Source organism: Epinephelus lanceolatus, chromosome 24, assembly GCF_041903045.1.
Source record: "Epinephelus lanceolatus isolate andai-2023 chromosome 24, ASM4190304v1, whole genome shotgun sequence".
In the NCBI taxonomy this organism is placed as follows: Eukaryota; Metazoa; Chordata; class Actinopteri; order Perciformes; family Serranidae; genus Epinephelus; species Epinephelus lanceolatus.
In genome coordinates, this window is record NC_135757.1 from 5,622,893 (window position 1) to 5,649,700 (window position 26,808).

The window sequence follows — 26,808 nt, forward strand, 5'->3', positions numbered from 1 at the left end:
CCCACTGCCGGTAGACCAGCACATACGGCTACTTCAGCACAAATGGGTGCTTTGCAAAAAGCAAGGCCTCGCCCCATTTTGTCAGATTAAAAAAAAAAGAGATGAGATTTTCACAGTATGATAACCCTCTCAGAAAATAATGCTGTTTCACTGTATCACAGTAATACAGTATTAAAATGTGAGGATTGTTTTTGGTTAAACAAATGTTTTATTACTATATTCAGGGTTCCTACACATTTGGAATTTCAAAATTCCATACTTTTCCATACCCTAATTTCCAGACTTCTCTGCGTTTTTTTTTTTGTTTGTTTGTTGTTTTTTTTCAGAGAATATTCAACATCTGAGTAAATATATCAGTGTATCATATTTCACATCATATTTAATTATTCCTAACAGGCGATTGTAGCCAAGTACCATAATGGCATGCAAATAAAAACTCAGGTAAGTTCAATGTCTGGGCTGAGGCAAAAAGGTTGGGACTCTCGGTGCAAGCGATGCAGTAACGAGACGTCTGTGTTTTTTCCTTTCACGTGGCTCAGAATCGCCTTCTCCCCCATGTTGGCGATGTCAAACGAAAGCAGAGCTAGATGGTAAACAAACATGGCAGCACACCGGTAAGGTAAGACAACATGTTTACATGTCATTTTCTATATGTTCTCTGACATTTATCCAAACGATATGAGGCGGTCTTTGTGGAAAAAAAGCTTGTTTAGTGGACTAACTTTGCACTTGAAGGTTGCCCGTTCACTTACGTTTTAACAGGTCTGACGCTACTATGCGCCCCGGCTGTATCTAGGCTAACGGCTAACATGCTAACTATTATTTTTATGTCACTAGTCACTTGAAACAAATTTAGGACGATAGGAGACGGGTTGAAATAAACCAAAATTTCTCTTTAACATCACAGTGTACCTTGAAACCATTTGGATTTGAATTTTGATGAATTTATATACATTTATTTCTTCTTAAACAAACGTTTGCTTTACGGATACATCTAACTATTATTTTGTGATATTACCTGAGCCTGAGAATCCGCATTACCTCAATAACTTAAGGTGGATTGTCGTCATATTCCTTCAGTCTTCCTCTGCCCAAGAGGATCAATGTCTAGATGTTGCTCATCTGGACATCTATACCTATTTCACTGAATTACCAAGTATTGTTGAGCCAAGTGTTCTCTGTAAATAAGCTGTTCAATCTCAGCTAAGATTAAGACAGACATAACTGCCACCAGCATCATTTGTATAGAATATTCATGTACCTCAGGTGTCTAACTGTGCGTTCACACCAAACGCGATGGACGTGATGAACGCCACAAGTTTCCATTCAAAATCAACGTAAATGACGCGATGACACGCGATGGCGCTTTGGGCGACGCGTTTCAGGCGATAAGAGCGATGGCGCGTCCATCGCTTCATCGCGTGTGTCGCTTGAAGTTGAAAAATTTGAACTTTTCAAGCGACATCGCGTGACGCTGTGCCACGACATCCAATCAGCGTTGATATCCAACCACACAGATGGACAGGCGCTCCGCAGCTGGGATGGAGCGCCTGTAGTTGGCATCCAGGCGCACCGATACGGGCCAACAGGTCCTCAAACTGGGCCAGCGTCAGCCTGAAGTACCGCTGGAAACGACCTCCATCCAGACGCAGCTCTTGCAGGAGGTGATGATATTCACCCAGTTGTGTGCGTTTCTGGAGGATATTGTGAACCCAGACACGGCGGCGTTTGGGTCTCCGATCCAAATCAGATGTCCACAACAGATAAAGAGCAGCTACGGTAGTTAACTCAGCCATGGTTGACGAGAAAATAGCTAGAGGTGAAGAAAATTGAGGGAGGAGGGTTGCGTCATCGCGATTGAAGCGATGAAGCGATAATCAAAAAGGTGACATTTGTGAACAAGCGACGCGATACTCGCGTTACGGGTGATGACATCGCGTCCATCGCATTTGGTGTGAACGCACAGTAATATCTCAGTGTGAGAGCCTTGAATATAACCTGCTACTTTTGGGCATTTTTCTGTTTCTCTCCTGATGTAACAGGATGTTTCTCTCCTCCGAAGGGGGGCGTGGCCGTGGTGATGACGGCCACGTCTTCCTAATAAAAGCAATGTATTTCACGTAACGTTGGCATGTTTTGTGACTTTTACTAACATATTTTAAACAACAAATTCATTCTGTTGATTCCAAACTATTTCTAGAAAAACAGTTTTTATTACTTTATGACTTTTTCAGGAATTCCGTTAACGTTGGAACTCTGGATTAATTGGGAAGCTTTGATACTGTTTAATCGAGATACATCAGGTTGGGGTAGCTAGCTACTTCTGCCACAGTCTCCTGGAGGTCACCTAACTCAGAAGTAATCCCATTACTAGAGCTTGCCATCCCTGCTCATTTTAAGACATTCTGTCTGCACGATAACCGACATTTAATTCTACTCATCTCATGTTCTCCAAGCTCGTCTCCTCTGTCTCTCCTGCCTGGCTGTCCGTTTGCAAAATGACAGCATTTTAATCCACAAAGTGAAAAGCACAGTACATCTACCTGTGCACTGCACTGACACTGGCACAGGAAGTCCCTTTCCCGAGCACTGAAACTGTCCAGCAGCACTGACTGAGCTAGCACAGCATCGTTTTAAAATCACTCCCTGCACGAGATTCTACCATTGGTGAGAAGATGACCTATTAGCATACAGCATGATTGTGCATTTTCTCCCAAATGCCCAAACACAGCTCAGATGTCATCTTCAAGACATTAAACCAGCATCACAGTCCAAAGCTGGGTGATGCTGGTCAAAACACTAGCTTAAAACAGATGGCAGCCTGAATTCACACACACATACCCGAGGACGTCTGCTGCCGATGGATGTAAACAAACTCACGCTGCAGACGCCGTCACGAGGCAAAGAGACTGCAGCCAGCCCTCGCCCTCTCCTCTTCCTCCTGCTTTCCATCTCTCCTCCTCACCCTTCACTCTCCCTCTCCCTCCAACAGCTCGCTGCTTCCCAAACATTCAAGCCAATTAACTCTTTCTCTGCCTGGTCTGCAGCAAAAACAGCGCTGTCTCTCCCACTGGGGATGCAACGGAAAGTGAACATCATGAAAACAGGGTTTATTACAGGACTTTTGATTTGAACTGCATTAGTTAGAGCAAGATGTGCCTAATAAACTGACAGCTGAGTGTATTTGCAGGTTCCAGCTTCTTCAGTGTCAGGATTTGCTGCAGTTACTCAGTTTTTATACATCAAAAACCACAAGCTCAAACATATTTGGCTTTTGGACTATGGACTGAATAACAATTGAGTTTTGGTGACAAGTACTTTTTTATATTCCTTACTTTGACAAATATTGATATGTTTTTGTACGAAACCCTTTTATAAAAGCAGACGACACCTCTCAAATGTTACATGTGTAAATACAAGGAGACTTTCCACATCTTTGCCTAAGAAAAAAACTCTAAAACTGGCAAAATATTAATGTAAATTACAAGTTTTTGTCAACAAACAATATCCTATCCTATCTATAGCCATATAGACAAATTTGCACTTTACATACGAGGATTAAAGACAGATGTTTATATCTGCTTTCCAAAGTGTTTTCAGCATCTTTTCCTAAGAAAATTACTCTCAAATTGGCAAAATATTTACCTAAATTAGGTACTATCTAATCAGAGAATCAGTAACAAGGTTAGAAATCTGACTTGAAATGCGATGCCGGCTTTTTGGTATTTAACCGTTTGGTAATTGGCGCTCGGCACAAGTTTTTGTCAATACTTAACATGTACAGAATAAAATAACATCCTGTTCTATCTGTACAGGGCTTGATGCTAACTTTTTTCCCAAGGAGCACATGTGCTCCTAAGTTGAATAAGTAAGGAGCGCACAAAGAACTTTAGGGGCACAATGTAAATTGATCAAATAATGTGTTTTCCGTAATAAACATGATGCAAATAGACATTTACAAGCAAAATTATTTAATGAATTTGTATACAAAATGTACAGAAAGGTAAAATCATCAAGTTTTGAAAAAGTATTGCAATTTAATTTTGTCTTTAATGTTATTATTTATATATATTATCTTTGCAAAACGATTATCTTATATAATGTTATTACTATCCTAAAACATTCTCCAGGTCCTCTGAAACTCTGCAGGACTTATTTCCACCCTGCCCAGCAGCGGTACTGTGGCGAACGGTCCCTAGCTGCGGGGAGAACGGCAGGCTTCCCCAGAGGTCTGCCGCTTTTCCCGGTCCCTCTTCTCCGCCACACTTTGACTTATTTCCATGCTGCCGACAGTGGGACTTACATTCATTGTGCCGACAGTAGTGTTGCACGGTATACCAGTACTAAAATAGTACCGCAGTACTAGAGTATTCCAAACGGTACTATACTGCATTTGGAAAATACCGGTACTTTGAAATTGATTCAATTCATTAATTTAGTTAATTTATTTTACTCAATTACGCACACAAACGCCTTTCTTGTTCCTATTGGAGCACATATTGCACAAGTGGTGTGTATGACAACACCTGTATCAACATTCGCAGCTGGCGCAAGAGAAAGTCTACCTCGCAAAGGGAGACAACACGAGACAACACAAACTTAGTGAAACATTTGAGCAACCAAACTGCGACATCCGTACCGAGGTACTTACCGAACCATGATTTTTTTTTGGTACCGTTACACCCCTACTATTTATTGTTCTAAAGGTTTGTATCCAAAAGGACTTTTCCTTAGGAAAAGTACCGAAGAGTATCGAAAAGTATCGAAATTCATATTGGTATTGGTACCGAAACAAAGATTTTGGTATCGTGACAACACTAGCCGACAGTGGCTTGGAAAACCGCCCATAACCGTGTCACACGGGGAAGAGGGAAGATGGCTGGAGTTCCTCCAACATTTGCGGTTAGATTATCATATTTTTTTATTGACAAAAATATAGGCTGCTTCGGCTGATTTTTTTATGCACACATGTGCCCCAAAATAATTTTTACAGTTCGCACACACCTATTTTTTGTCGCAAATGCGAGTGAAACTCTAGCACTGTCGAGCGCTGCTGTAGCTTTACAGACACTGCTGCACATATTGGGCCAATAGATTATCAGCCGATAATGGGAAATTTATATTATCATTTATTATTCTTATAATAGAATCATAGCTGATAAATAGAGCTGATAATACAAAGCAAAACTGCTTTCACTGACTTCAGTGGCGCAGCATCAACACCGCCATAAACACAGAGAAGAAGACGAAGAAGCAAGAGCAGCAACTAGAGAGCCAATTTTTTTTATAGTTTATGTCTCCATATATTAAGGATAAAGAAAGCATCATCACCATATTTTTGAAGCTGGAAAAATATCAAAAAAAGTTGCACATTCATTTTCTGCCAATACACAGACAAATCATTTAAGTTCTACACAGAGGAAAAATAAGTCGTTCTCTGCACTGCTGGATCAAAATGATCGTAAAAAAGCCAAACTGGTCTAAGAAAATAAATAAATATATATTTTTATAGGGGTAGAATGCTTCGTACAACAGATATTTTTTGCAGTGGAGATGGCTCGTAAACAGCAACGGTACTGTGGGGAGACAAATCACGTTTTTTTTTGCTGTGCCATCCATGTGGTGGTCCTATCTTTGGCACACACACAGGTTTCACTCTTCTTTTTGATGCCTCTCCATATTCCCCCGATGCTCATCAATAATTAATCCGACCGTTGCATGAGAGCACCAAGCGGCAGCAGAGCAGTTTGTCTGTGTGCTGTTGGTCAGATCATCCCAACTGAGTGTATGTGCACTTACAGAGATGTTGTGCATCTGTCCTCTGTTAATAATTAAGCATAAATTTGCCAAATTGGTTGAAAAAATTAAAGAACTGGAGTCTTTATTATGTATACTGTATTTATTCACTTTTTATGTATATGTGTCTAGCTTCTGGAAATGTTTGGAGCCATGCCTCCTGAATATATAATAATGATAAGGGTGGGTTATGGAGCGATCTATTTTAGGTGAAGAGGATGACACAGCTCATTAGAGACCCACAGAGTGTCCCTCCACCTGCATCTCCTCATTATATTATCTACTATATCCTTTCTCTTCCTCCATCTTTTAAAAGCAGTCGTATGACGAGAGCAAGAAAGGCAGCTGCAGAGGGAGACACAGATGAGGATGAATCAACAGGCGTCTGCGCGACCCTCTTGAGCTGAGTGGGAGAGTTTGATGAGTCACCACACACACATGCACACGGAGATATGACGGAGACGCTAACCATGTGATTTCGAATCAAATCACACTTCATCGATACAGATCCGAGCGGTCAGCGGCCTCAAAAATATGCTTCACCTCCCCTCTGACGACTGTTCAATAACAATCAACGACAAATTAGTAACCTAGATGTCTTCGTGCTTTATATTGCGGGCATCTTCCTCTTCTTTCCAAACCAATCTGCACATTAATTGATAATGAAAGTAATTGTTAGTTGCATCCTATCAAATCACCATAGCTGCCTAATTTGCATTGACGCACAGCTTGTAATTAAGGCCCGACTAATGTTGGGTTTCGCTACCAGTGCTTTAAAGCTGCAATTATTTTATAAACATCTAACAATTTGCTGATTTTAAGAAAATGTCAGAAAATTCTGAAAATGCCCATCAAAGCTTCTGAAGTTGGCTGCTGCGTCCAAACAACAGTCAAAGCCACTAAAAATACTAAATTTACAATTCAATGAAAAAGAAAAGAGCAGAAAATATCTCATGTTCGAGAAGCATGCGCCTCCTCTTGGCTCTGTTTTCAGGCTTTAGAAAACCTAGCAGTGATGGGAGACTTGACTTTAGAAAGAGGCAAATCTAAAGGTGCATGCACGTCCCTTCAGATGGTGAAAGTCTGATTCAATGGCAGAGAATCCTGCAGAGAAAGTTGCTAATCCAGCATCGGTAACAACTACCTACACTGCAGAGCAACCCAAAAAAGGAAGACAGACTCATCAAAAAGAGAGTGGCGTTGTCAACAGCCCCTCCCGTTGCGGAAGGCCGCCTCGGTCTGTTTAAACTAAAAAGGTTCCGCCAACATGACTACCCTACGAGGCGGAAAATTGGGCGCCTCGGATCAACTCGCCAATCCGGCTCTGTGTGTCTAAACGCTCGCAGCTGGCCGGCAAAACGGCCCAACGTTTGCGGAAAATCTGGCAGTGTAAAAGCGGCTAATGTTGCTTACAGTTTTGCTTTCTCCTAACCGTAGCTAAAGGTTCACAGCTGCAGCTTTAAGTTCACATTTATGTAGCTAACGTCAGAGTATTGAATCGCACTGTGTCCTCCACGTCACTCCCCGCAGTTATGGCCTCCTCACAGGGAGAATGGGCAGCAGCTCCTGGGTACCGCACAGCCCCAACTCCTTGCCAGATCAGCAAACTTTCTGTTGCTGCTGTTACACAGGTTAGACACGACGCTGCAGCTGGGCATGTGCAGCTGGAGGTTTGCGCTGTCCAAACTCCAGCTGCTACAGCAACTGACCTTAGGTCATCTACTGAGATGCTGCCAGCTCTCCTCCCGGGGAAGCAGTTCACAGCAGCAGGGAGCGAGAGGGTGGGGTGGTTACGGCTAGCTTCCTAATTCTTATCTCATTTGTGGTCTGATAAACAGAGAGAGAGCGGGGCAAGGAGGGGCTGAGTGTGTGCAACTCTACTATGATATAAGATTAAGTAAATCAATGTATAGGAAACTGTGGGTGCATGGTAATATGTAATGATATGGAAAGGGTCCCCTGCCCTGCACATGCTGCATAAAACCATAACATTATTCTGTGATATTACTTTACTAGCTGCTCTGAGCCCATGAAAGACTGATGTTTGAGTTGGCAAGATGGAGAGACAGTGACAGGCAATGATTTATGAGGAAATACAGGAAGAAATGGAAATAGCGGGGTTTTCCAGGACTACAGGGAGTACAAAACAGATGCAGAAAAGATGCAAAATGGCCTTCGGATTATTGGATTTAGGGCCAAAGTTGTCAAACCTTTGTGGAGCCTATACACATAGCTGCCATAAGCCGGGTTTAATCCTCTAACATATGACTAAAAATCAAGCTTAAGTCATGTGATGACACCTGAGGCAGCTCTACTCCCAACAAAGGCAGTGGAAGAGGAAATGACGGCTTGAAAGCTCCCTAAACTGACTTCAATTATTGTTTTATCACATGCCGAGACAATGTTTGAGGGACTTTGGGCTTTGAAGACAACATAAACTCGACTTGACACAACAAACAGAGCAAAAGCCTTCCGAAACTCCCACCTGAGGACATTTAATGTATCAAACTTCCACAGCAAAGGGCCTCATTTCCAAGCAGGTCACTCTCCTCCTCTTTAAGAGCATCATCAGCTTTTGGAAATCGATGTCCAGCTGACCTTGACTTCCACACAGCGAAACTCTAAACCTCTCTGACGGCCTGCCTGCAGTGAGATGTGTGGACAACATGCAAACAGATCCAGCACATGTGCACACACGCTCAGCATCCTGACAGGGCATGCAGCACTGCACGCTGCAACATCACTGCCTATACAATCATGACATGGCAGTATACTATATGTTTATGTGTGAAAATGCACCCTTCCCTAACTAAGTTACGTAATACTAGCGGCAGCGGTGTTTCTCAGCCTGTCACACTCAATGAAACACTTCCACATCATAACACGTCCTGTCAGAGCACATTCTCCACATTAAACCACACTTAAACCCAATTTTGCGCCACATTCAGCCCATTTTAATGTCTTATTTGACCTTACACTTCCTGTCCTGCTCCGGCGTCAGTCTCCTGAACTCAACTGCTCTGCTGTTTATAAGTTACGAGCCGCAAACACTACTAAACTCTGCCCTTTTTAGTAAAAACGTAATAAGAAAACACGCTTAAGCTTCCGTTTCCGAACTTAGAGACACCATAAACACCAACAAAGCCGCAACCATTAGCTCTTAAGCGGATAAAAAGCGTCATTACGCTCCGTATTTTGAATTAAAACAACCTGTAACTAGCTGTTACCTTCTGGTCCGGTTGCCTCAGGTGGAGCAATATCCGTTTGTTGGATACAAAGATAACTGTTGTCGGAAGTGTGTCCACAAACTGCAACACCATCCGTATGTGTGTGTGTGTGTGTGTGTGGCTCCTACTGACTGTCGCCGCAGCAGTGACAGGCGTCGGCCACGCCCCCTGCGTGCCACGCTGTGGCGTCATCACGCAGGCTCGTACGCATCACGTAGGTTCTTAAATATAATATTAGATAAATAAATAGTTGATTTTGCAAATATTTACTTTATCTAATACATTTAAATATTTATTTAACTGCAGATGAATAAATAGAAGTAGTAGAAGTAAGTACATTTACTCAAATAATTTTTTAGATATAATATTAGATAAATAAATAGTTTATTTTGCAAATATTTACTTTATCTAATACATTTAAATACTTATTTAACTGCAGATGAATTAATAGAAGTAGTAGAAGTAAGTACATTTACTCAAATAATTTTTTAAATATAATATTAGATAAATAAATAGTTTATTTTGCAAATATTTACTTTATCTTATACATTTAAATATTTATTTAACTGCAGATGAATTAATAGAAGTAGCAGAAGTAAGTATATTTACTCAAATATTTTTTTAAATATAATATTAGATAAATAAATAGTTGATTTTGCAAATATTTACTTTATCTAATACATTTAAATATTTATTTAACTGCAGATGAATTAATAGAAGTAGCAGAAGTAAGTACATTTACTCAAATAATTTTTTAAATATAATATTAGATAAATAAATAGTTGATTTTGCAAATATTTACTTTATCTAATACATTTAAATATTTATTTAACTGCAGATGAATTAATAGAAGTAGTAGAAGTAAGTACATTTACTCAAATAATTTTTTAAATATAATATTAGATAAATAAATAGTTTATTTTGCAAATATTTACTTTATCTAATACATTTAAATATTTATTTAACTGCAGATGAATTAATAGAAGTAGTAGAAGTAAGTACATTTACTCAAATCATTTTTAAAATATTATTTTAGATAAATAAATAGTTTATTTTGCAAATATTTACTTTATCTAATACATTTAAATATTTATTTAACTGCAGATGAATTAATACAAGTAGTAGAAGTAAGTACATTTACTCAAATATTTTTCTAAATATTATTTTAGATAAATAAATAGTTTATTTTGCAAATATTTACTTTAGCTTATACATTTAAATATTTATTTAACTGCAGGTGAATTAATAGAAGTAGTAGAAGTAAGTACATTTACTCAAATAACTTTTTAAATATAATAGATAAATAAATAGTTTATTTTGCAAATATTTACTTTATCTAATACATTTAAATATTTATTTAACTGCAGATGAATTAATAGAAGTAATAGAAGTAAGTACATTGACTCAAATCATTTTTAAAATATAAAATTAGATAAATAAATAGTTGATTTTGCAAATATTTACTTTATCTAATACATTTAAATATTTATTTAACTGCAGGTGAATTAATAGAAGTAGTAGAAGTAAGTACATTTACTCAAATAATTTTTTAAATATAATATTAGATAAATAAATAGTTTATTTTGCAAATATTTACTTTATCTTATACATTTAAATATTTATTTAACTGCAGGTGAATTAATAGAAGTAGTAGAAGTAAGTACATTTACTCAAATAATTTTCTAAATATTATTTTAGATAAATAAATAGTTTATTTTGCAAATATTTACTTTATCTTATACATTTAAATATTTATTTAACTGCAGATGAATTAATAGAAGTAGCAGAAGTAAGTATATTTACTCAAATATTTTTTTAAATATAATATTAGATAAATAAATAGTTGATTTTGCAAATATTTACTTTATCTAATACATTTAAATATTTATTTAACTGCAGATGAATTAATAGAAGTAGCAGAAGTAAGTACATTTACTCAAATAATTTTTTAAATATAATATTAGATAAATAAATAGTTGATTTTGCAAATATTTACTTTATCTAATACATTTAAATATTTATTTAACTGCAGATGAATTAATAGAAGTAGTAGAAGTAAGTACATTTACTCAAATAATTTTTTAAATATAATATTAGATAAATAAATAGTTTATTTTGCAAATATTTACTTTATCTAATACATTTAAATATTTATTTAACTGCAGATGAATTAATAGAAGTAGTAGAAGTAAGTACATTTACTCAAATCATTTTTAAAATATTATTTTAGATAAATAAATAGTTTATTTTGCAAATATTTACTTTATCTAATACATTTAAATATTTATTTAACTGCAGATGAATTAATACAAGTAGTAGAAGTAAGTACATTTACTCAAATATTTTTCTAAATATTATTTTAGATAAATAAATAGTTTATTTTGCAAATATTTACTTTAGCTTATACATTTAAATATTTATTTAACTGCAGGTGAATTAATAGAAGTAGTAGAAGTAAGTACATTTACTCAAATAACTTTTTAAATATAATAGATAAATAAATAGTTTATTTTGCAAATATTTACTTTATCTAATACATTTAAATATTTATTTAACTGCAGATGAATTAATAGAAGTAATAGAAGTAAGTACATTGACTCAAATCATTTTTAAAATATAAAATTAGATAAATAACTAGTTGATTTTGCAAATATTTACTTTATCTAATACATTTAAATATTTATTTAACTGCAGGTGAATTAATAGAAGTAGTAGAAGTAAGTACATTTACTCAAATAATTTTTTAAATATAATATTAGATAAATAAATAGTTTATTTTGCAAATATTTACTTTATCTTATACATTTAAATATTTATTTAACTGCAGGTGAATTAATAGAAGTAGTAGAAGTAAGTACATTTACTCAAATAATTTTCTAAATATTATTTTAGATAAATAAATAGTTTATTTTGCAAATATTTACTTTATCTTATACATTTAAATATTTATTTAACTGCAGATGAATTAATAGAAGTAGTAGAAGTAAGTACATTTACTCAAATAATTTTCTAAATATTATTTTAGATAAATAAATAGTTTATTTTGCAAATATTTACTTTATCTTATACATTTAAATATTTATTTAACTGCAGGTGAATTAATAGAAGTAGCAGAAGTAAGTACATTTACTCAAATAATTTTTAAAATATAATATTAGATAAATAAATAGTTCATTTTGCAAATATTTACTTTATCTAATACATTTAAATATTTATGTAACTGCAGATGAATTAATAGAAGTAGTAGAAATACATTTACTAAAATAATTTTTAAAATATAATATTAGATAAATAAATAGTTTATTTTGCAAATATTTACTTTATCTAATACATTTAAATATTTATTTAACTGCAGATGAATTAATAGAAGTAGTAGAAGTAAGTACATTTACTCAAATAATTTTTTAAATATAATATTAGATAAATAAATAGTTTATTTTGCAAATATTTACTTTATCTAATACATTTAAATATTTATTTAACTGCAGATGAATTAATAGAAGTAGTAGAAGTAAGTACATTTACTCAAATCATTTTTAAAATATTATTTTAGATAAATAAATAGTTTATTTTGCAAATATTTACTTTATCTAATACATTTAAATATTTATTTAACTGCAGATGAATTAATACAAGTAGTAGAAGTAAGTACATTTACTCAAATATTTTTCTAAATATTATTTTAGATAAATAAATAGTTTATTTTGCAAATATTTACTTTAGCTTATACATTTAAATATTTATTTAACTGCAGGTGAATTAATAGAAGTAGTAGAAGTAAGTACATTTACTCAAATAACTTTTTAAATATAATAGATAAATAAATAGTTTATTTTGCAAATATTTACTTTATCTAATACATTTAAATATTTATTTAACTGCAGATGAATTAATAGAAGTAATAGAAGTAAGTACATTGACTCAAATCATTTTTAAAATATAAAATTAGATAAATAAATAGTTGATTTTGCAAATATTTACTTTATCTAATACATTTAAATATTTATTTAACTGCAGGTGAATTAATAGAAGTAGTAGAAGTAAGTACATTTACTCAAATAATTTTTTAAATATAATATTAGATAAATAAATAGTTTATTTTGCAAATATTTACTTTATCTTATACATTTAAATATTTATTTAACTGCAGGTGAATTAATAGAAGTAGTAGAAGTAAGTACATTTACTCAAATAATTTTCTAAATATTATTTTAGATAAATAAATAGTTTATTTTGCAAATATTTACTTTATCTTATACATTTAAATATTTATTTAACTGCAGATGAATTAATAGAAGTAGTAGAAGTAAGTACATTTACTCAAATAATTTTCTAAATATTATTTTAGATAAATAAATAGTTTATTTTGCAAATATTTACTTTATCTTATACATTTAAATATTTATTTAACTGCAGGTGAATTAATAGAAGTAGCAGAAGTAAGTACATTTACTCAAATAATTTTTAAAATATAATATTAGATAAATAAATAGTTCATTTTGCAAATATTTACTTTATCTAATACATTTAAATATTTATATACATTTTTAAATAATTAAGGTAACAAATTTGCATGTGTCTTTTTAAGTAGTTCCAACTGAGTCTTTCATAATCTGACAAACTCAGTTAGTTCAGTCCAACCAACATGATTTGCTTTGACCTTGAAAAACCAACTTAATATTTATCCAGTAGTTGTGTTGATAATTAGTGGTCATACTCCTATATTTAAGATATTCTACCTTATTTAATTCCATACTACTCAAATATGTAGAAATGTTTTTGATTTTGTTGTAATAAAACAAACATACTGTCATGCTGAAAAAACATCTTTATTTTAACCAAAATCCACAAACCCCATGAAAAATATTTGAGTGACACTACATGTAGGACTAACTTGTACTTCTTGCATATTCATTGACTAACTTCTACTCCACCATATGTCAGAGACAAATTTAGTTTACAGCTATACTTTGCAATATTGACGTTTTTTTTTTTTTTTTTTACTCTTGTTTGAATTAGATCAGAATCAGAAACACTTTATTGATCCCCGAGGGGAAGTTGTGATTTGTTACAGTTGCTCTGATGTAAAGAACAGATAATTATAAGAAGTGAAAATAAGAGTATGATATAGTAAATATAAAGCAGTAAAATAAAATGTATATTACAATAAAAAAAAACAGAATGTGCATTATGCCACGGTGACAAGGAAAAAAAAATAAATACACACAAGGGTAGATAAAAAATGAATATCTACAGAAAACAACAACAACAAATAATAATAATTAAAAAAAACATTATATCCACATGAAGCACAAACAGTGACATCAACACATGTATGCACATATCACCACATTCAGCACAGTGAACCACAGAATTATGACCAACCTGATTTATATAGGTAAAAAAAAACATACACTGTTATAATGCTAGTAATAATCTAAACTTTAAATATAACAATTTGATTTAATTTTCTTGGATGAAATGGATTAAAATCTGAGATATGACCCACTGTATCTATATATATATATATATATATATATATATATATATATATATTTTTTTTTTTTTAAGTTTTCTTACACCCCTTAAAATCAAGAAGGCCTTGCAACCTCTCTGCAGCTATGGGGACACAATGTTGTAAAATCACTACATTAATCTATCCATATCAAAAACTTATAACAGTAAAGAAGACAGTTATATTGATGATGATAACTGGACAGTAAAGTTGCTCATACCGCATGTGAGCCACTGTTTTAAAATGAGTTGTTGCCATCTTGTGGTGATTACGCAGTATTACCGGTCTCAACACAAGAATCAAAGCTGTGCACAAACCTGCTGTGTCCATGTTTGTTTTGGTCACTCAGACGCTGATGCACTTAAAATTAAAAGAGTTTTTAAATAGCAACACGTAAGTGCAGCTGTCTTCATGTCACTGAGGCATGTATTCACAATGAGCTCCACCCAGTAGGCAGGGCAAACACACAGGTGGTGTGACAAGCAGGTTCTGCAACAGTTGAAACAAGAACTGAGTTGCACCTTAAACAGGATCCTGCTAAGACTGTTTTTAGAAGGAGGACTTTCTTTCATTTCATCTGACCAAGACTTCAATATGGCTTATTTTGTACACCTGAAACTAATATGCAATTGGGCATGGCATGCTGTGGCGTGAGGGCCTTAATGACAGCTGTTATTACAGGTCACTGACTGCACAGTAGACCTTTTTTCAATGCCTTGGGATTCATATAAGACACTCTGAGATCTGTGCTACCTGGTGGCAATGGGGACCTTTGTTTTGCTTGAAGTCAAGACGGAGAGAGGAGTCCTCTGCATGCTTCTGCTCCTCTTCCTCTGCTGCTTTGGAGGGAAATGTGAGCTCCAGGAACCAAAACCCTCAGACCCGACCAACTTCGCCGGGGTCCAACCTTTCCACCATGAGCTCGATGGGCCCCAGGCTTACCCCGAAGAGGAGAGGGGTCGCCTTCCTGTGTTCACCATGGACTATCCTCGGATCCAGGTCCCCTTTGAGTTTACACTGTGGGTGCTGCTGGCCTCTTTTGCCAAAATTGGTACGTGTGGAGGAATCACTTGTGTTTTGGGCATGAAGAAAAAAGGCTTGTGTCAGGGTTCGCCAATGGTGGAAAGTAACATAAGTACATTTACACATAACATTTTGAACGTAGGACATTTCTTGTAAGAGAGTAATGTCAAACTGCAGTGTTGCTACTTTTACTTAAAGGGTAACTTTGGTATTTTTCAACCTGGACCCTATTTTATCGTGTTTTTGTGTTTACGTGAGTCATGGAGACAACACTTTTTTAAATGAGTCCATTATTGAGTGAGAGTGCTTCAGCAGGGAGCCGCGAAAAAGGCTGCAATGTAACCGATTAGGGCGTTTGTGCACCATCAATTTACGTCCACTAAAAGTGCTTGTTTATGCCACTGCCAGGCTCAGATTGTTACTCTAAATGTCTGACATATAATGGAAAGGATCCCTACATGACACGTGTGAAGAAAACATGCATGGAATAAGAACAAAGTAGGCTTTGTCCATTTCCAGGGTCCTTCATTTTGGAGGCCAGAACCTTCTTCTCATAGCTTTGTCTTCCCTCCAGGTTTCCACATTTACCATAAAATCACCATCTGGATCCCGGAGTCCTGCCTCCTGATCAGCGTCGGCCTCATCGTCGGCGCCATCATGCACTCAGTCAAAGAGGAACCCCCTGCCGTCCTCAATTCTCATGTCTTCTTCCTCTACATGCTCCCGCCCATCGTCCTCGACAACGGCTATTTCATGCCAACGAGGCCTTTTTTCGAAAACTTTGGCACGGTGCTGTGGTACGCCGTGGTGGGAACCCTGTGGAACAGTGTCGGCATCGGGCTTTCCCTCTTCGCCATCTGCCAGTTTGAGGTGTTCGGAGTTCAAGATATCAACCTGCAGGTCAGTTAAAGTCCACTGACTCAAAGGTTAAAGGTGGTGTGTGTTTTTGATGCAATGTCTGTGACATTTATGTCAAGGAATTGGCTTTAATCTTCTTTTTGGATCAGCAAAACAAAAACTTAAAGCACCAGAGTTGTAAATCTGCAATGCATGACACTGTTGGAGGGAATTCGGGCAAGTTCCCTCTCCTCTATGACTCTTCTCAGAGGACTGAGAGTGGCACAAACACTATATGCATCAAGGTTTAGCCTTCCTTTATAAAAACTGCACTACTGCAATTCACTATTGGACTATACAGAGCTTTAATTTTGAAGTGCCATGTCCTGCTGTAGACAACATGGCCAAACGCAAGGGTGACACTGAATATTTTAAACTGTGTGGACCTTGAACAAATGACTAAGGAGGTGTTCCACTTCTACAGAGAGGGACAGGTAGAGGGGAACCAGAGACAGAGAAAGAAAAGACAAAACACATGCATACGTGGTGTGCAACGGAGTGCTCCAGGAATAATGTTTTGTAGGTAAATGTTTATGATACTTAAGGCCCTGACACACCAAGCCGACGGTTGGCTGTCGGTCAAAGTCGGGCCGTCGGTGAGCATCTGTCGCCCTAGTTTTTGCGGTGTGTCCCGCACCGTCGGGGCGTCGGTGTTTACAGCTTTTCGGCCGATTGTTGAATCGGCGGCGGCGGAGCTTTTTGGTGAGAGAGATCGCTCTGATTATTTCCTCTCACGCGGGCGCAGAACGTACGTGCCACTTGGCCGTTGGTCTTTGTAGTGTGTTCAAATGCAACTGACACAGGGCGACGTGAGGCGACGTAGACGACGCAACAGTTGGCTTTCGTCGCCGCTAGTTCTTTGATGTCGGTTTGGTGTGCCCGCACCTTTACACGTTCTGTTCAGCGAGAACACATCTTTCATGATTATTGAAGCCTAAATGCAATCGGCAGGAGTAAAAAGCTGACGTTAGGCTTTAAACAAATTACACTAAGGTTGCATGAAATAATGTCTCCACCATAACAAGACAGTAAACCCTTGTTCGGCGAGATGACGTTCTGTAGTTTCATTTAGCCATTTGTTAGCAACTGCCTTTTTTATGACACGTAAAAGCTTCAAAATTCATGAGTGGAGTATTTACTGACGGACTTTTAACAAACATGAAAGTCTCTTAAGCTTGTGTGAAACCACGGACCTTATTACAAGCACCTAAACAAAAACCAATTCAAAAACCACTGACTTCAAGACAAGGAAACTGGGAGTGCTGAAATGCTGGCCCATTTACAGGTTTCAAGAGTCATTCCTGCGGCACTCTACACTGCACATGCAGGGCTGTAATATGCAAAACTTATGTATTCCATCAAGGCCTCACAGCAAGACGGTTCCTGGTTCAAACCTGGTGTGGGGGGTTTGAACCCTTGGATGGAAGAGTTTGCATGCCAACATGGGTTTTCTCCGAGTACCCTGTCCTCCGCCCACAGTCCCAAGACATACAGGCTAGGTTAATTGCGAGCATGAATGGTTGTCTGTCTCTATGTGTCAGCCCTGTGATAGTCTGGCCACCTGTCCAGGGTGTACCAAGCCCTGAGCCCAGTGTCAGCTCCAACAGGACCCCAACAGAATAAGTGGTTACGGAAAATGAATGAATGTTAACTGATGGATTCATTGTTTGCCACCCTTCCTCTCTGCAGGAGAACTTGCTGTTTGCCTCCATCATCTCGGCCGTGGACCCCGTGGCTGCTCTGAATGTGTTCGAGGACATCGGAGTCAATGAGCAGTTATATATCGTCATATTTGGAGAGGGGCTCTTCAACGATGGTGTCACTGTGGTGAGTACAGGAAACGTTTCCCACAAAACCAGATTGTTGTGCCGTCTAGCCGGTAGTATTATTCGTGTAACATCAGCCTAGAAATCCACTGGTATTGTGGAATTTGAAGTGACACAGGTAGATATAGTCTCTTCCTGGTCTTGAAGTTTTCCTTAGAGTTTGGTTATAACATTGTCCATTATTTGAGTTATCTCACAGTTTGAAAACGTGGTCAAGAGGAATCTATCGGCAAAACATTAAGCAAGTGACTTAAATTTTGGGGGCTGCTATTGCCCAAAAGTCAACACTATGTCAGTAGATCCCACATTTCTCTGCTGGAGGCTTGTATAATTGTGAAAGAAACTGCCTTGCCTGAGGGGGATGACATGGACTGGATCTGTGTGCAGGTTTCCCTCAGTCTAGTTTGGCCAGTTCCCTGCTGCCGAATGACAACGTCAGCTCTTATAAACGTGCCTTTGCTTTGGCTGGGCTTCAACTGAGAGTCAGCTTTCATTCAACACTTCGTCTTTATTTCTTGTCTCCAAAAGAAAAGTAGTAAACATTGGACGTCATTGTTGATACAAATCATGTTGGCACATGATCTCTAAATAGTTTCAACCAAAGATTCTTGAGATTGTTGGAGAGTGGTTGAACCAGCTTGACAACATCAGTGTGTGAACCAGAGTTTACATAATTGAAACCCTTCATCCTGCCTACTGATCCTCTTAATCTGTCTCTCCCTCCCTCCAGGTGCTTTACAATATGTTTTCCTTTCTGGCCGACATGCCCGTCGTTGAATCCACTGATGTGTTTCTGGGAGTGGCCAGGTTCTTCATTGTGGCGGCCGGAGGCATGCTCTTTGGCCTTCTGTTTGGATTTGTTGCTGCGTTCACCACGCGCTTCACCCACAATGTCCGTCAGATCGAGCCGCTCTTCGTCTTCATGTACAGCTACCTGGCGTACCTGGTGGCTGAGTGTTTTGCCATTTCCAGCGTGTTGGCGTAAGTGAAGGCCACACCCAAAAGCCTACAAAGTACTTGACGGTGGAAGAAGCATTCAGACCATTCACTCAGATGAAAGTATCAATACCATTGTGTGAAAATATTCCATTACAAGTAAAAGCCTTTTAAGTGAAATATACTTGAAATTTTAAAAGTAAAAGAACTCATGCAAAACGACCCCTTTCAGAGGATCTTGTAAAAACTGAATGTAGGCACTGATTTTTGGGAGCCAGAAGTGACCATAAATGGACGAGAGGATGAAGCTAACTCTTTTGCTAGCTGTTAGCTTGGTTAGCATGGTGCATTTACACCATTTACACTTTATGGTTAACTGTGCTAATGCTAATGCTAATTTTTGTTTGCAAAAAACAGGCTTAAAACTATTAAAACAAATTGTAGTTACTGGAAAAACTGAGCTTAAGTCTCCTTAGAGGGTCTTTTAGTACAACCGAATGACGAAGAAGACTTTTTAAGGCAACCACAATGAAAACACATTGAAATAGCGATACCTACGACTACGCTTTTACTCTGTGAATCAGGGGTTACAAGTTAGCTTAATAACAGTGTCGTTGTGGTAGAAGTTTGTCAATGGATGGCACCCACCTGTAACTCAAAGTGGCCAAACCTTTAATTATACATAACTTTACAACTTAATAACATTTAAGTGGGTGAGTTAAATAAAAAAAATCCCTGTACAGTAGTCATGAATGAGGAAAACTTGCTGTAACCCAAATCAGGCCCAGCCCATGATATTTGGTCCACGTCTGACCCACACAACATGAGCTGTAAGCCTGGCTCATTAACGCTGGGCCATGTCTGGCCCATATGACACATGCAGTAACCCTTGTTAAGCTAGGCTCATGACATTTGGGCCACGTCTGACCCACACAACATGAGCCATAAGCCTGGCTCCGTACATTTGGTCCACCTCTGGCCCATACATCATGTGCCGTAAGCCTGGCTTATTACATTTGGGCCACATCTGGACCACACAACATGAGCTGTAAGCCTGGCTCCGTACATTTGGTCCACCTCTGGCCCAGACAATATGTGCCGTAAGCCTGGCTCATTAACGCTGGGCCATGTCTGGCCCATATCACACATGCAGTAACTCTTGTTAAGCTAGGCTCATGACATTTGGGCCACGTCTGACCCACACAACATGAGCCATAAGCCTGACTCTGTACATTTGGTCCACCTCTGGCCCATACATCATGTGCTGTAAGCCTGGCTTATTACATTTGGGCCACATCTGGACCACACAACATGAGCCGTAAGCCTGGCTCATTAACGCCGGGCCATGTCTGGCCCATATGACACATGCAGTAACCCTTGTTAAGCTAGGCTCATGACATTTGTGCCACGTCTGACCCACACAACATGAGCCATAAGCCTGGCTCCGTACATTTGGTCCACCTCTGGCCCAGACAACATGTGCCGTAAGCCTGGCTCATTAACGCTGGGCCATGTCTGGCCCATATCACACATGCAGTAACTCTTGTTAAGCTAGGCTCATGACATTTGGGCCACGTCTGACCCACACAACATGAGCCATAAGCCTGACTCTGTACATTTGGTCCACCTCTGGCCCATACATCATGTGCTGTAAGCCTGGCTTATTACATTTGGGCCACATCTGGACCACACAACATGAGCCGTAAGCCTGGCTCATTAACGCTGGGCCATGTCTGGCCCATATGACACATGCAGTAACTCTTGTTAAGCTAGGCTCATGACATTTAGGCCACGTCTGACCCACACAACATGAGCTGTAAGCCTGGCTCATCACATTTGGGCCAGGTCTGGCCCGTACAACATGTGCCATTATAACAACTGGTGAACCGGGTGAGAGTGGACTCAAACGCACAACTCTGGAGACAGTTCGGGTTAAATAACACAGTCTTTGGGTTAAATAACACAGTCACAGGTATGATGCAGAGGCAGAGTCCATCAACAGGCTAAATCCAAAAACCAAGAAAAGGACACAGCAAAACAAAAGGCTCAAAGGCTACACGCACAAGAAGCTAAGACGAACTGACACTGAGAGAAAACATGACACACACTAAACACTAAATACATTCTTTAGCTGTGTTTATCTGATGTTTGTGCAACTCGTTCATCCACTTCATTTCCCGCCCTCTGAGTGTGGCGTTACTTCAAAACATCGTTCACTTTCATGGAAGTGTAACAAGGTGTAAAGGTGCTCACTCAACATTCCCAGCATTCTGGAAATAGGATAGAGTGCAGTGAAGACAGAGGGAAGTGGGACAAGTGTAAAGGCAGTGAATGCAAAATGTACGTCAAATATTCAAATGATAGGACTGTTGTTGTTGTTAATTTGTATTGGTATTAAAATCTGTTTTAATTTATCTGCTTCCAGAGACAAACTTGTCTGTGTTTTCTCCCTCCCCGCAGCATTATAACATGTGCCATCGCCATGAAGTACTACGTGGAGGAGAACGTTTCCCAGAGATCCTGCACCACCATCCGCCATGTTGTCAAGATGCTCGCCACCGTCTCCGAAACCCTCATCTTCTTCTTCCTTGGTGTCGTGACCATAACAACTGAGCATGAATGGAACTGGGCCTACATCCTGTTCACGCTGCTGTTCGCCTTCATCTGGAGAGGGATTGGTGAGAGCCTGAATTTAAAGGAATACTTCACCCCCCCAATGACCATCTGAGTATCCATAACCCACCGCGTGTGTTGTTGAATTTGTGAAGAAGACTTTGTTGTCATTAAGAATTTCTGACATTTTGGATTCTTCGTTTACCGGTGGTATGCGAGAACAGCAACGTTTTCTTCAGAAAAGAGTGTAGTGTTCCTTTAAATCGAAAAGATCGTCACAATTAAGACTAATTGTCGTTCCAGGCATCCTGGTGCTGACCCAGATCATCAACCCGTTCCGGACCATCCAGTTCAACTTCAAGGACCAGTTTGGTCTCTCCTACGGGGGCCTGCGAGGGGCAATCTGCTTCGCCCTGGCCTTCACTTTGCCTGATAACATCAACAGGAAGAACCTGTTTGTCACAGCATCAATTGCCGTTATTATATTCACCGTTTTCTTACAGGTATATATAAAGGATATTTATTCAGCTTTTGTCTTAAATAACTTTTACAGTTAACTGCCTCTGTTAATGTCACCAATATACACACTTAGCGCCAAATATAAGCACTAATAATTGTTGGGTTTATTATGAAACATCTTTTCAGGGCATCAGCATCCGTCCCATAGTAGAATATATTAACATCAGGAAATCCAACAAAGACATCAACACCATCAACGAGGAGATTCACACCAGGGTAAGTAACTTTAAAGTTATGTCAAATTGCCCATGTAAGGAAGTGCATTGCATTCTCTTAATTAAAAAAATTGCCTTGTTTTTATGAATTACCAAGATCATAAGCCTGTAAATTCTCTTTTCCTTTTTCTTTGTGAGAGTATTATCTCGTTAATTTAGAAAAACATGAGCAGATTTTTTTCCCATAGAATTTCTTCTCATAACTTTGCAATAGTAATCTCAGTGATTCAGACAAAAAGAGGGCAAACTTTTTTTCTCCATGAAAACTTCTCATAATTTAAATATTATCCCATTATTTTTTTAGCAAAAGGTGACAATTTTTGTTTCCCATTGAACATTCTTGTATTTTATAGAACATTTCTGCAATAATGATGTCATAATTCGGAAAAACAGGGCAAATATTTTACCTCAATTACTCTCATAATTTGGTAATCATAATAATTTCATCAATTAAGAAAAATACTTAAAAAACACTTCTAAAATAATCTTGTTAATTTATAAAAAAAAGGCAAATATTTTCCTTTCTATTTCCTTTCCTTTCTATTTAGAAAAATAATCTTGATAATTTGGAAAAAACAGCGCAAAGATTTATTTCCATTAAACTTTCTCATAATTCTGGAATAATAATCTCAGTAATTTAGAAAAATACTTAAAAAATACTTGAAAGACTTTTTTCCCCATAAAAAAAATCATAATTGAGATGTAATCCTATTAATTTCGAAAAATGAAAACCTCATAATTTTGAGATAATCTTGTTAGAGAAACAGGACATTTTTTTCCCATTAATCTTTCTCATAATTCTGAGATAATCTTGTTAATATGGAAAAACAGGGCAAACATTTACCCCATGAAACTCTCATAATTTGGCAATAATAATAATTTCATTAATTTAGAAAAATACTTTAAAAAATACTTCTAAAATAATCTTAGTAATTTATAAAAAAAAAGAAAAATATTTTATATATTTTTCTTTCTATGAAACATTATAATAATTTTAGAAAGATAATCTTGTTAATGTAGGAAAACAGTGCAAATATTTATTTCCATTAAACTTTCTCATAATTCTGGAATAATAATCTCATTAATTCAGAAAAATACTTAAAAATACTTCTAAAATAATCTTGTTAATTTATAAAAAAAGGCAAATATTTTTCTTTATATGAAACATTATAATAATTTTAGAAAGATAATCTCATTAATTTAGAAACATACTTTTAAAAAATTAAAAAAAATCATAACTGAGATATAATCCTGTTGATTTAAAAAAAGAGGACAATTTTATTTTTTCATGAACACTTCTCATAATTCTGAGATAATCTTGTTAATATGGAAAAACAGGGCAAACATTTACCCCATGAAACTCTCATAATTTGGCAATAATAATAATTTAATTAATTTAGAAAAATACTTAAGAAATACTTCTAAAATAATCTTGTTAATTTATAAAAATACTTAAAAAATACTCCTAAAATAATCTTGTTAATTTATAAAAAATACTTTAAAAAATACTTGAAATACGTTATTTTCCCCCATAAAAAAAATCATACTTGAGATATTATCCTGTTAATTTAGAAAAAAAAGGCAGTTTTATTTTTTTTGAGATAATTTTCTTCATATGGAATAACAGGACAAATATTTTTTTTCAATGAAGCTCTCATCATTCTGCAAAAATAACCTTTTTAATTAAAAAAACTGAGCTGATTTTTTTTTGTGTAGTGTCTGCACGAGGCTTCCATACATCTGTGAATCACACTAACTGTTTCTAATGTCTCATCCAGGTGATGGAGCATGTTCTTTGTGGTATCGAGGACTTGTGCGGACAGTGGAGCCACTACTACTGGAAAGACAAGTAGGATATATTTGTCTCTTCAATACCAAGTCACATGTTTTTGGTCCTAGACCTGTTGTATTTATTCCTCTGTCTGTCCGTCAGGTTTAAGAAGTTCAACGACCGTGTGTTGCGCCGCATCCTGGTCCGAGACAACAGGGCGGAGTCCAGCATCGTGTCTCTGTACAAGAAACTGGAGCTGCAGAACGCCATTGGGTTACTGGACACGCCGATGGGAGACCTCAGCGCGGCGCCATCTGTCGTTTCTCTGTAGTATGTTCAACAACACATCCTTTATTATCGAAAAGTCGTTTTACCATAATTCACTGTTCATCGCTCTCACCTCCTCCCATCAGCGACGAGAGGAAGGAGGCGTCTCGACCCAAGAAGAGCTTCATGGCTGCTGATGTGAGGAAGATGCACGACATCCTGTCAAAGAACATGTACAAGATCAGACAGAAGGTAACCACACATGCAGAGAACGCTTTCTTCAGTAGGGATGTGGTCAGTTATATTAACTCTGTGTTGTTTCCCAGACAATGGCTTACACCAACAAATACAATCTGCCTGACGACAGCCGAACCAGGGAGATTCTGATCCGCCGCCATGCGAGCATCAGACGCAGCCTACGTGCTGAAAGCTTCCGTGACACGGTGGGTTTCTGTTTTAGATGACAATACCGTTATTACCTTTCCTTTTTCATGTCTGACCCTCGCTCTTCCTCCTCTTCCAGCCTGCACGAAACATCCCCAGGTCTCAGAGGTACTACTCTCTCCAGCCTGGAGGGGATCTGGAGGCCGCCTTCACCCTCAGAAGACGAAGTCACGGTGAGTTTATACCATTGTTGCCTGATCCTGTTTCAATAAACGACTTAAAAATGAAACAGTGCCTCGATATTTGTGTTCTGTCAGGCGGAAGTGGCGACGTGGACAATCTGCCAGCCCATCTTCAGGCCTCTGGCGTGTCACCGCGCTCTTCATCCCGCTCTCTAGTCCCCATGAGGAGGCTGAACACCATCAACGAGTCACGAAGTCACCACTCGCCACCTCCAGTTTCAGGTCAGGTAGACGGAGATGAAGACTCTGAGTGTACAGGAGAAAGGGAGGGAGCAGTGCGACCTCCTCGGCTGCCGCCACCTCGTGGCTGGGTACCTGAGAACCAGGATCCTACGGAAAACGGGGCAGGAAACCCCTTACTTAGAAACCTTCCACAGGACTCTCGGGGCTCAGGGAGATCATGACGGACTTTGTCGAAGACGAAGAGCTAGTTTGGAGGATGAACTGAACAAAGCATTATCTTTTCAAAGTGAAATATATCTCAGGGTTTTCTTAGCCAGTGGCATTATTGCTTCCTCCTGAAATCCTTCTCCGAGAACTTTGTACAACAGGAAGTACCGCCCAGTCAAGCTGCAGTTAGAGTTTACATCCATGTCTGTCTGGACTCATATGACAGTAAGCAATACGCCCAGTGTGAATGTTGCTGCAAAGAAGCTACGAATTCTAAAACACAGATAGCACAGTTTCAAAGTGGACACCAAGATCAGAGTCACCAGCTGAGTTATGATGGCCAGAAAAGTGTTTTTGCAGTCACAGTGAAGCTGACCTTTGACCTTTTGAATGTAAAATGCCATCACTTCGTCATTTTAGAAATGTGTGTAAGATTTTGTCATTATCAGTGTGTGAATCCTTGAGTTATGTCCAAAAATGTGTGACCTTTGACCACCAAATTCCAACCAGTTTATTGTTGAATCCAAGTGGACGTTTGTGCCAAATTTGAAGAAATTCCTTCAAGGTGTTCTTGGGATATCTCGTTTACAAGAATGAGCTGGATGGATGGACGATCAAACATCATCTTAATTTCCGTTTTTTTTTTTTTTGTATATGTGTATACGTGTCTTTGTATGTTTGTATGGTTTCTGGCCAATAAAGGGAGTCAACTGTTGAAATTACTTACAGATATGTAAGGTGTGGGCGATATGGTTTCAAAATAATATCACTATATTCTGGTAAACCAAAAGGAAGGGAATTACAGTAGTCAAGACGGGATTGTTGGGTGTGAGGGATGGGCGCAGGTGTGAGATGTTACGTAGATGGTGGACAGGTAGAGCTGGGTGTCATCTGCGTAGCAGTGAAATTGAATGTTATATTTGCGGAAAATCCTGCCAAGAGGGAGGAGGTAGATGATAAACAGGAGAGGTCCAAGCACAGAGCCTTGGGGTACACCCGAGGTGAGGGGGACTGGTTGGGATGTAAATGTTTTCAGCTGATCCAACTGAGTGCGACCAGAGAGATACGATTATACGATTTGAACTTGAAGCTTCTGGTCAACAGTTTGCTGTCAGTACAGTAGAAAGTTAAACTGTTGCCGCTGGGCTGTTAAATGCGAGGTTTTATTCACTGTGAGCTGGAAACAA

General features: G+C 37.7%; 2 protein-coding genes across 22 annotated transcripts in view; one reads left to right on the top strand and one right to left on the bottom strand.

Moving 5' to 3' along the window:
• The window catches only part of LOC117249907 (inositol polyphosphate-4-phosphatase type I A-like), a 96,748-nt gene extending 87,593 nt beyond the window's left edge, over nt 1-9,155 (bottom strand). For 18 of the 21 annotated variants that reach the window (XM_033615749.2, XM_033615747.2, XM_033615748.2 and 15 more), the window contains exon 1: nt 9,024-9,155. The gene's annotated coding sequence lies outside the window, so the exon portion shown is untranslated. Of the gene's footprint in view, nt 1-2,841; nt 2,964-9,023 lie in introns of those variants that run through there. The other 3 variants (XM_078165931.1, XM_078165929.1, XM_033615735.2) reach the window with 1 other exon arrangement.
• A 5,899-nt stretch (nt 9,156-15,054) lies between these two features.
• LOC117249909 (sodium/hydrogen exchanger 2-like) lies at nt 15,055-26,340 on the top strand. Its single transcript, XM_033615751.2, has 13 exons — nt 15,055-15,589; nt 16,136-16,461; nt 18,148-18,285; nt 19,015-19,265; nt 21,681-21,898; nt 22,137-22,336; nt 22,479-22,568; nt 24,346-24,416; nt 24,501-24,668; nt 24,752-24,857; nt 24,932-25,048; nt 25,129-25,222; nt 25,307-26,340. The coding sequence occupies exons 1-13, from the start codon at nt 15,301-15,303 to the stop codon at nt 25,633-25,635; spliced, it is 2,397 nt and encodes a 798-aa protein (XP_033471642.2). The 5' UTR covers nt 15,055-15,300; the 3' UTR covers nt 25,636-26,340.
• Nucleotides 26,341-26,808: the final 468 nt, after the last annotated feature.

Bases quoted from the DNA above. Each gene is read 5' to 3' on its own strand.
- LOC117249909 (XM_033615751.2), top strand. From the start codon at position 15,301: ATGGGGACCTTTGTTTTGCTTGAAGTCAAGACGGAGAGAGGAGTCCTC. The intron at 21,899-22,136 runs GTGAGAGCCTGA...TTGTCGTTCCAG, and splicing joins CTTCATCTGGAGAGGGATTG to GCATCCTGGTGCTGACCCAG. The intron at 22,337-22,478 runs GTATATATAAAG...ACATCTTTTCAG, and splicing joins TATTCACCGTTTTCTTACAG to GGCATCAGCATCCGTCCCAT.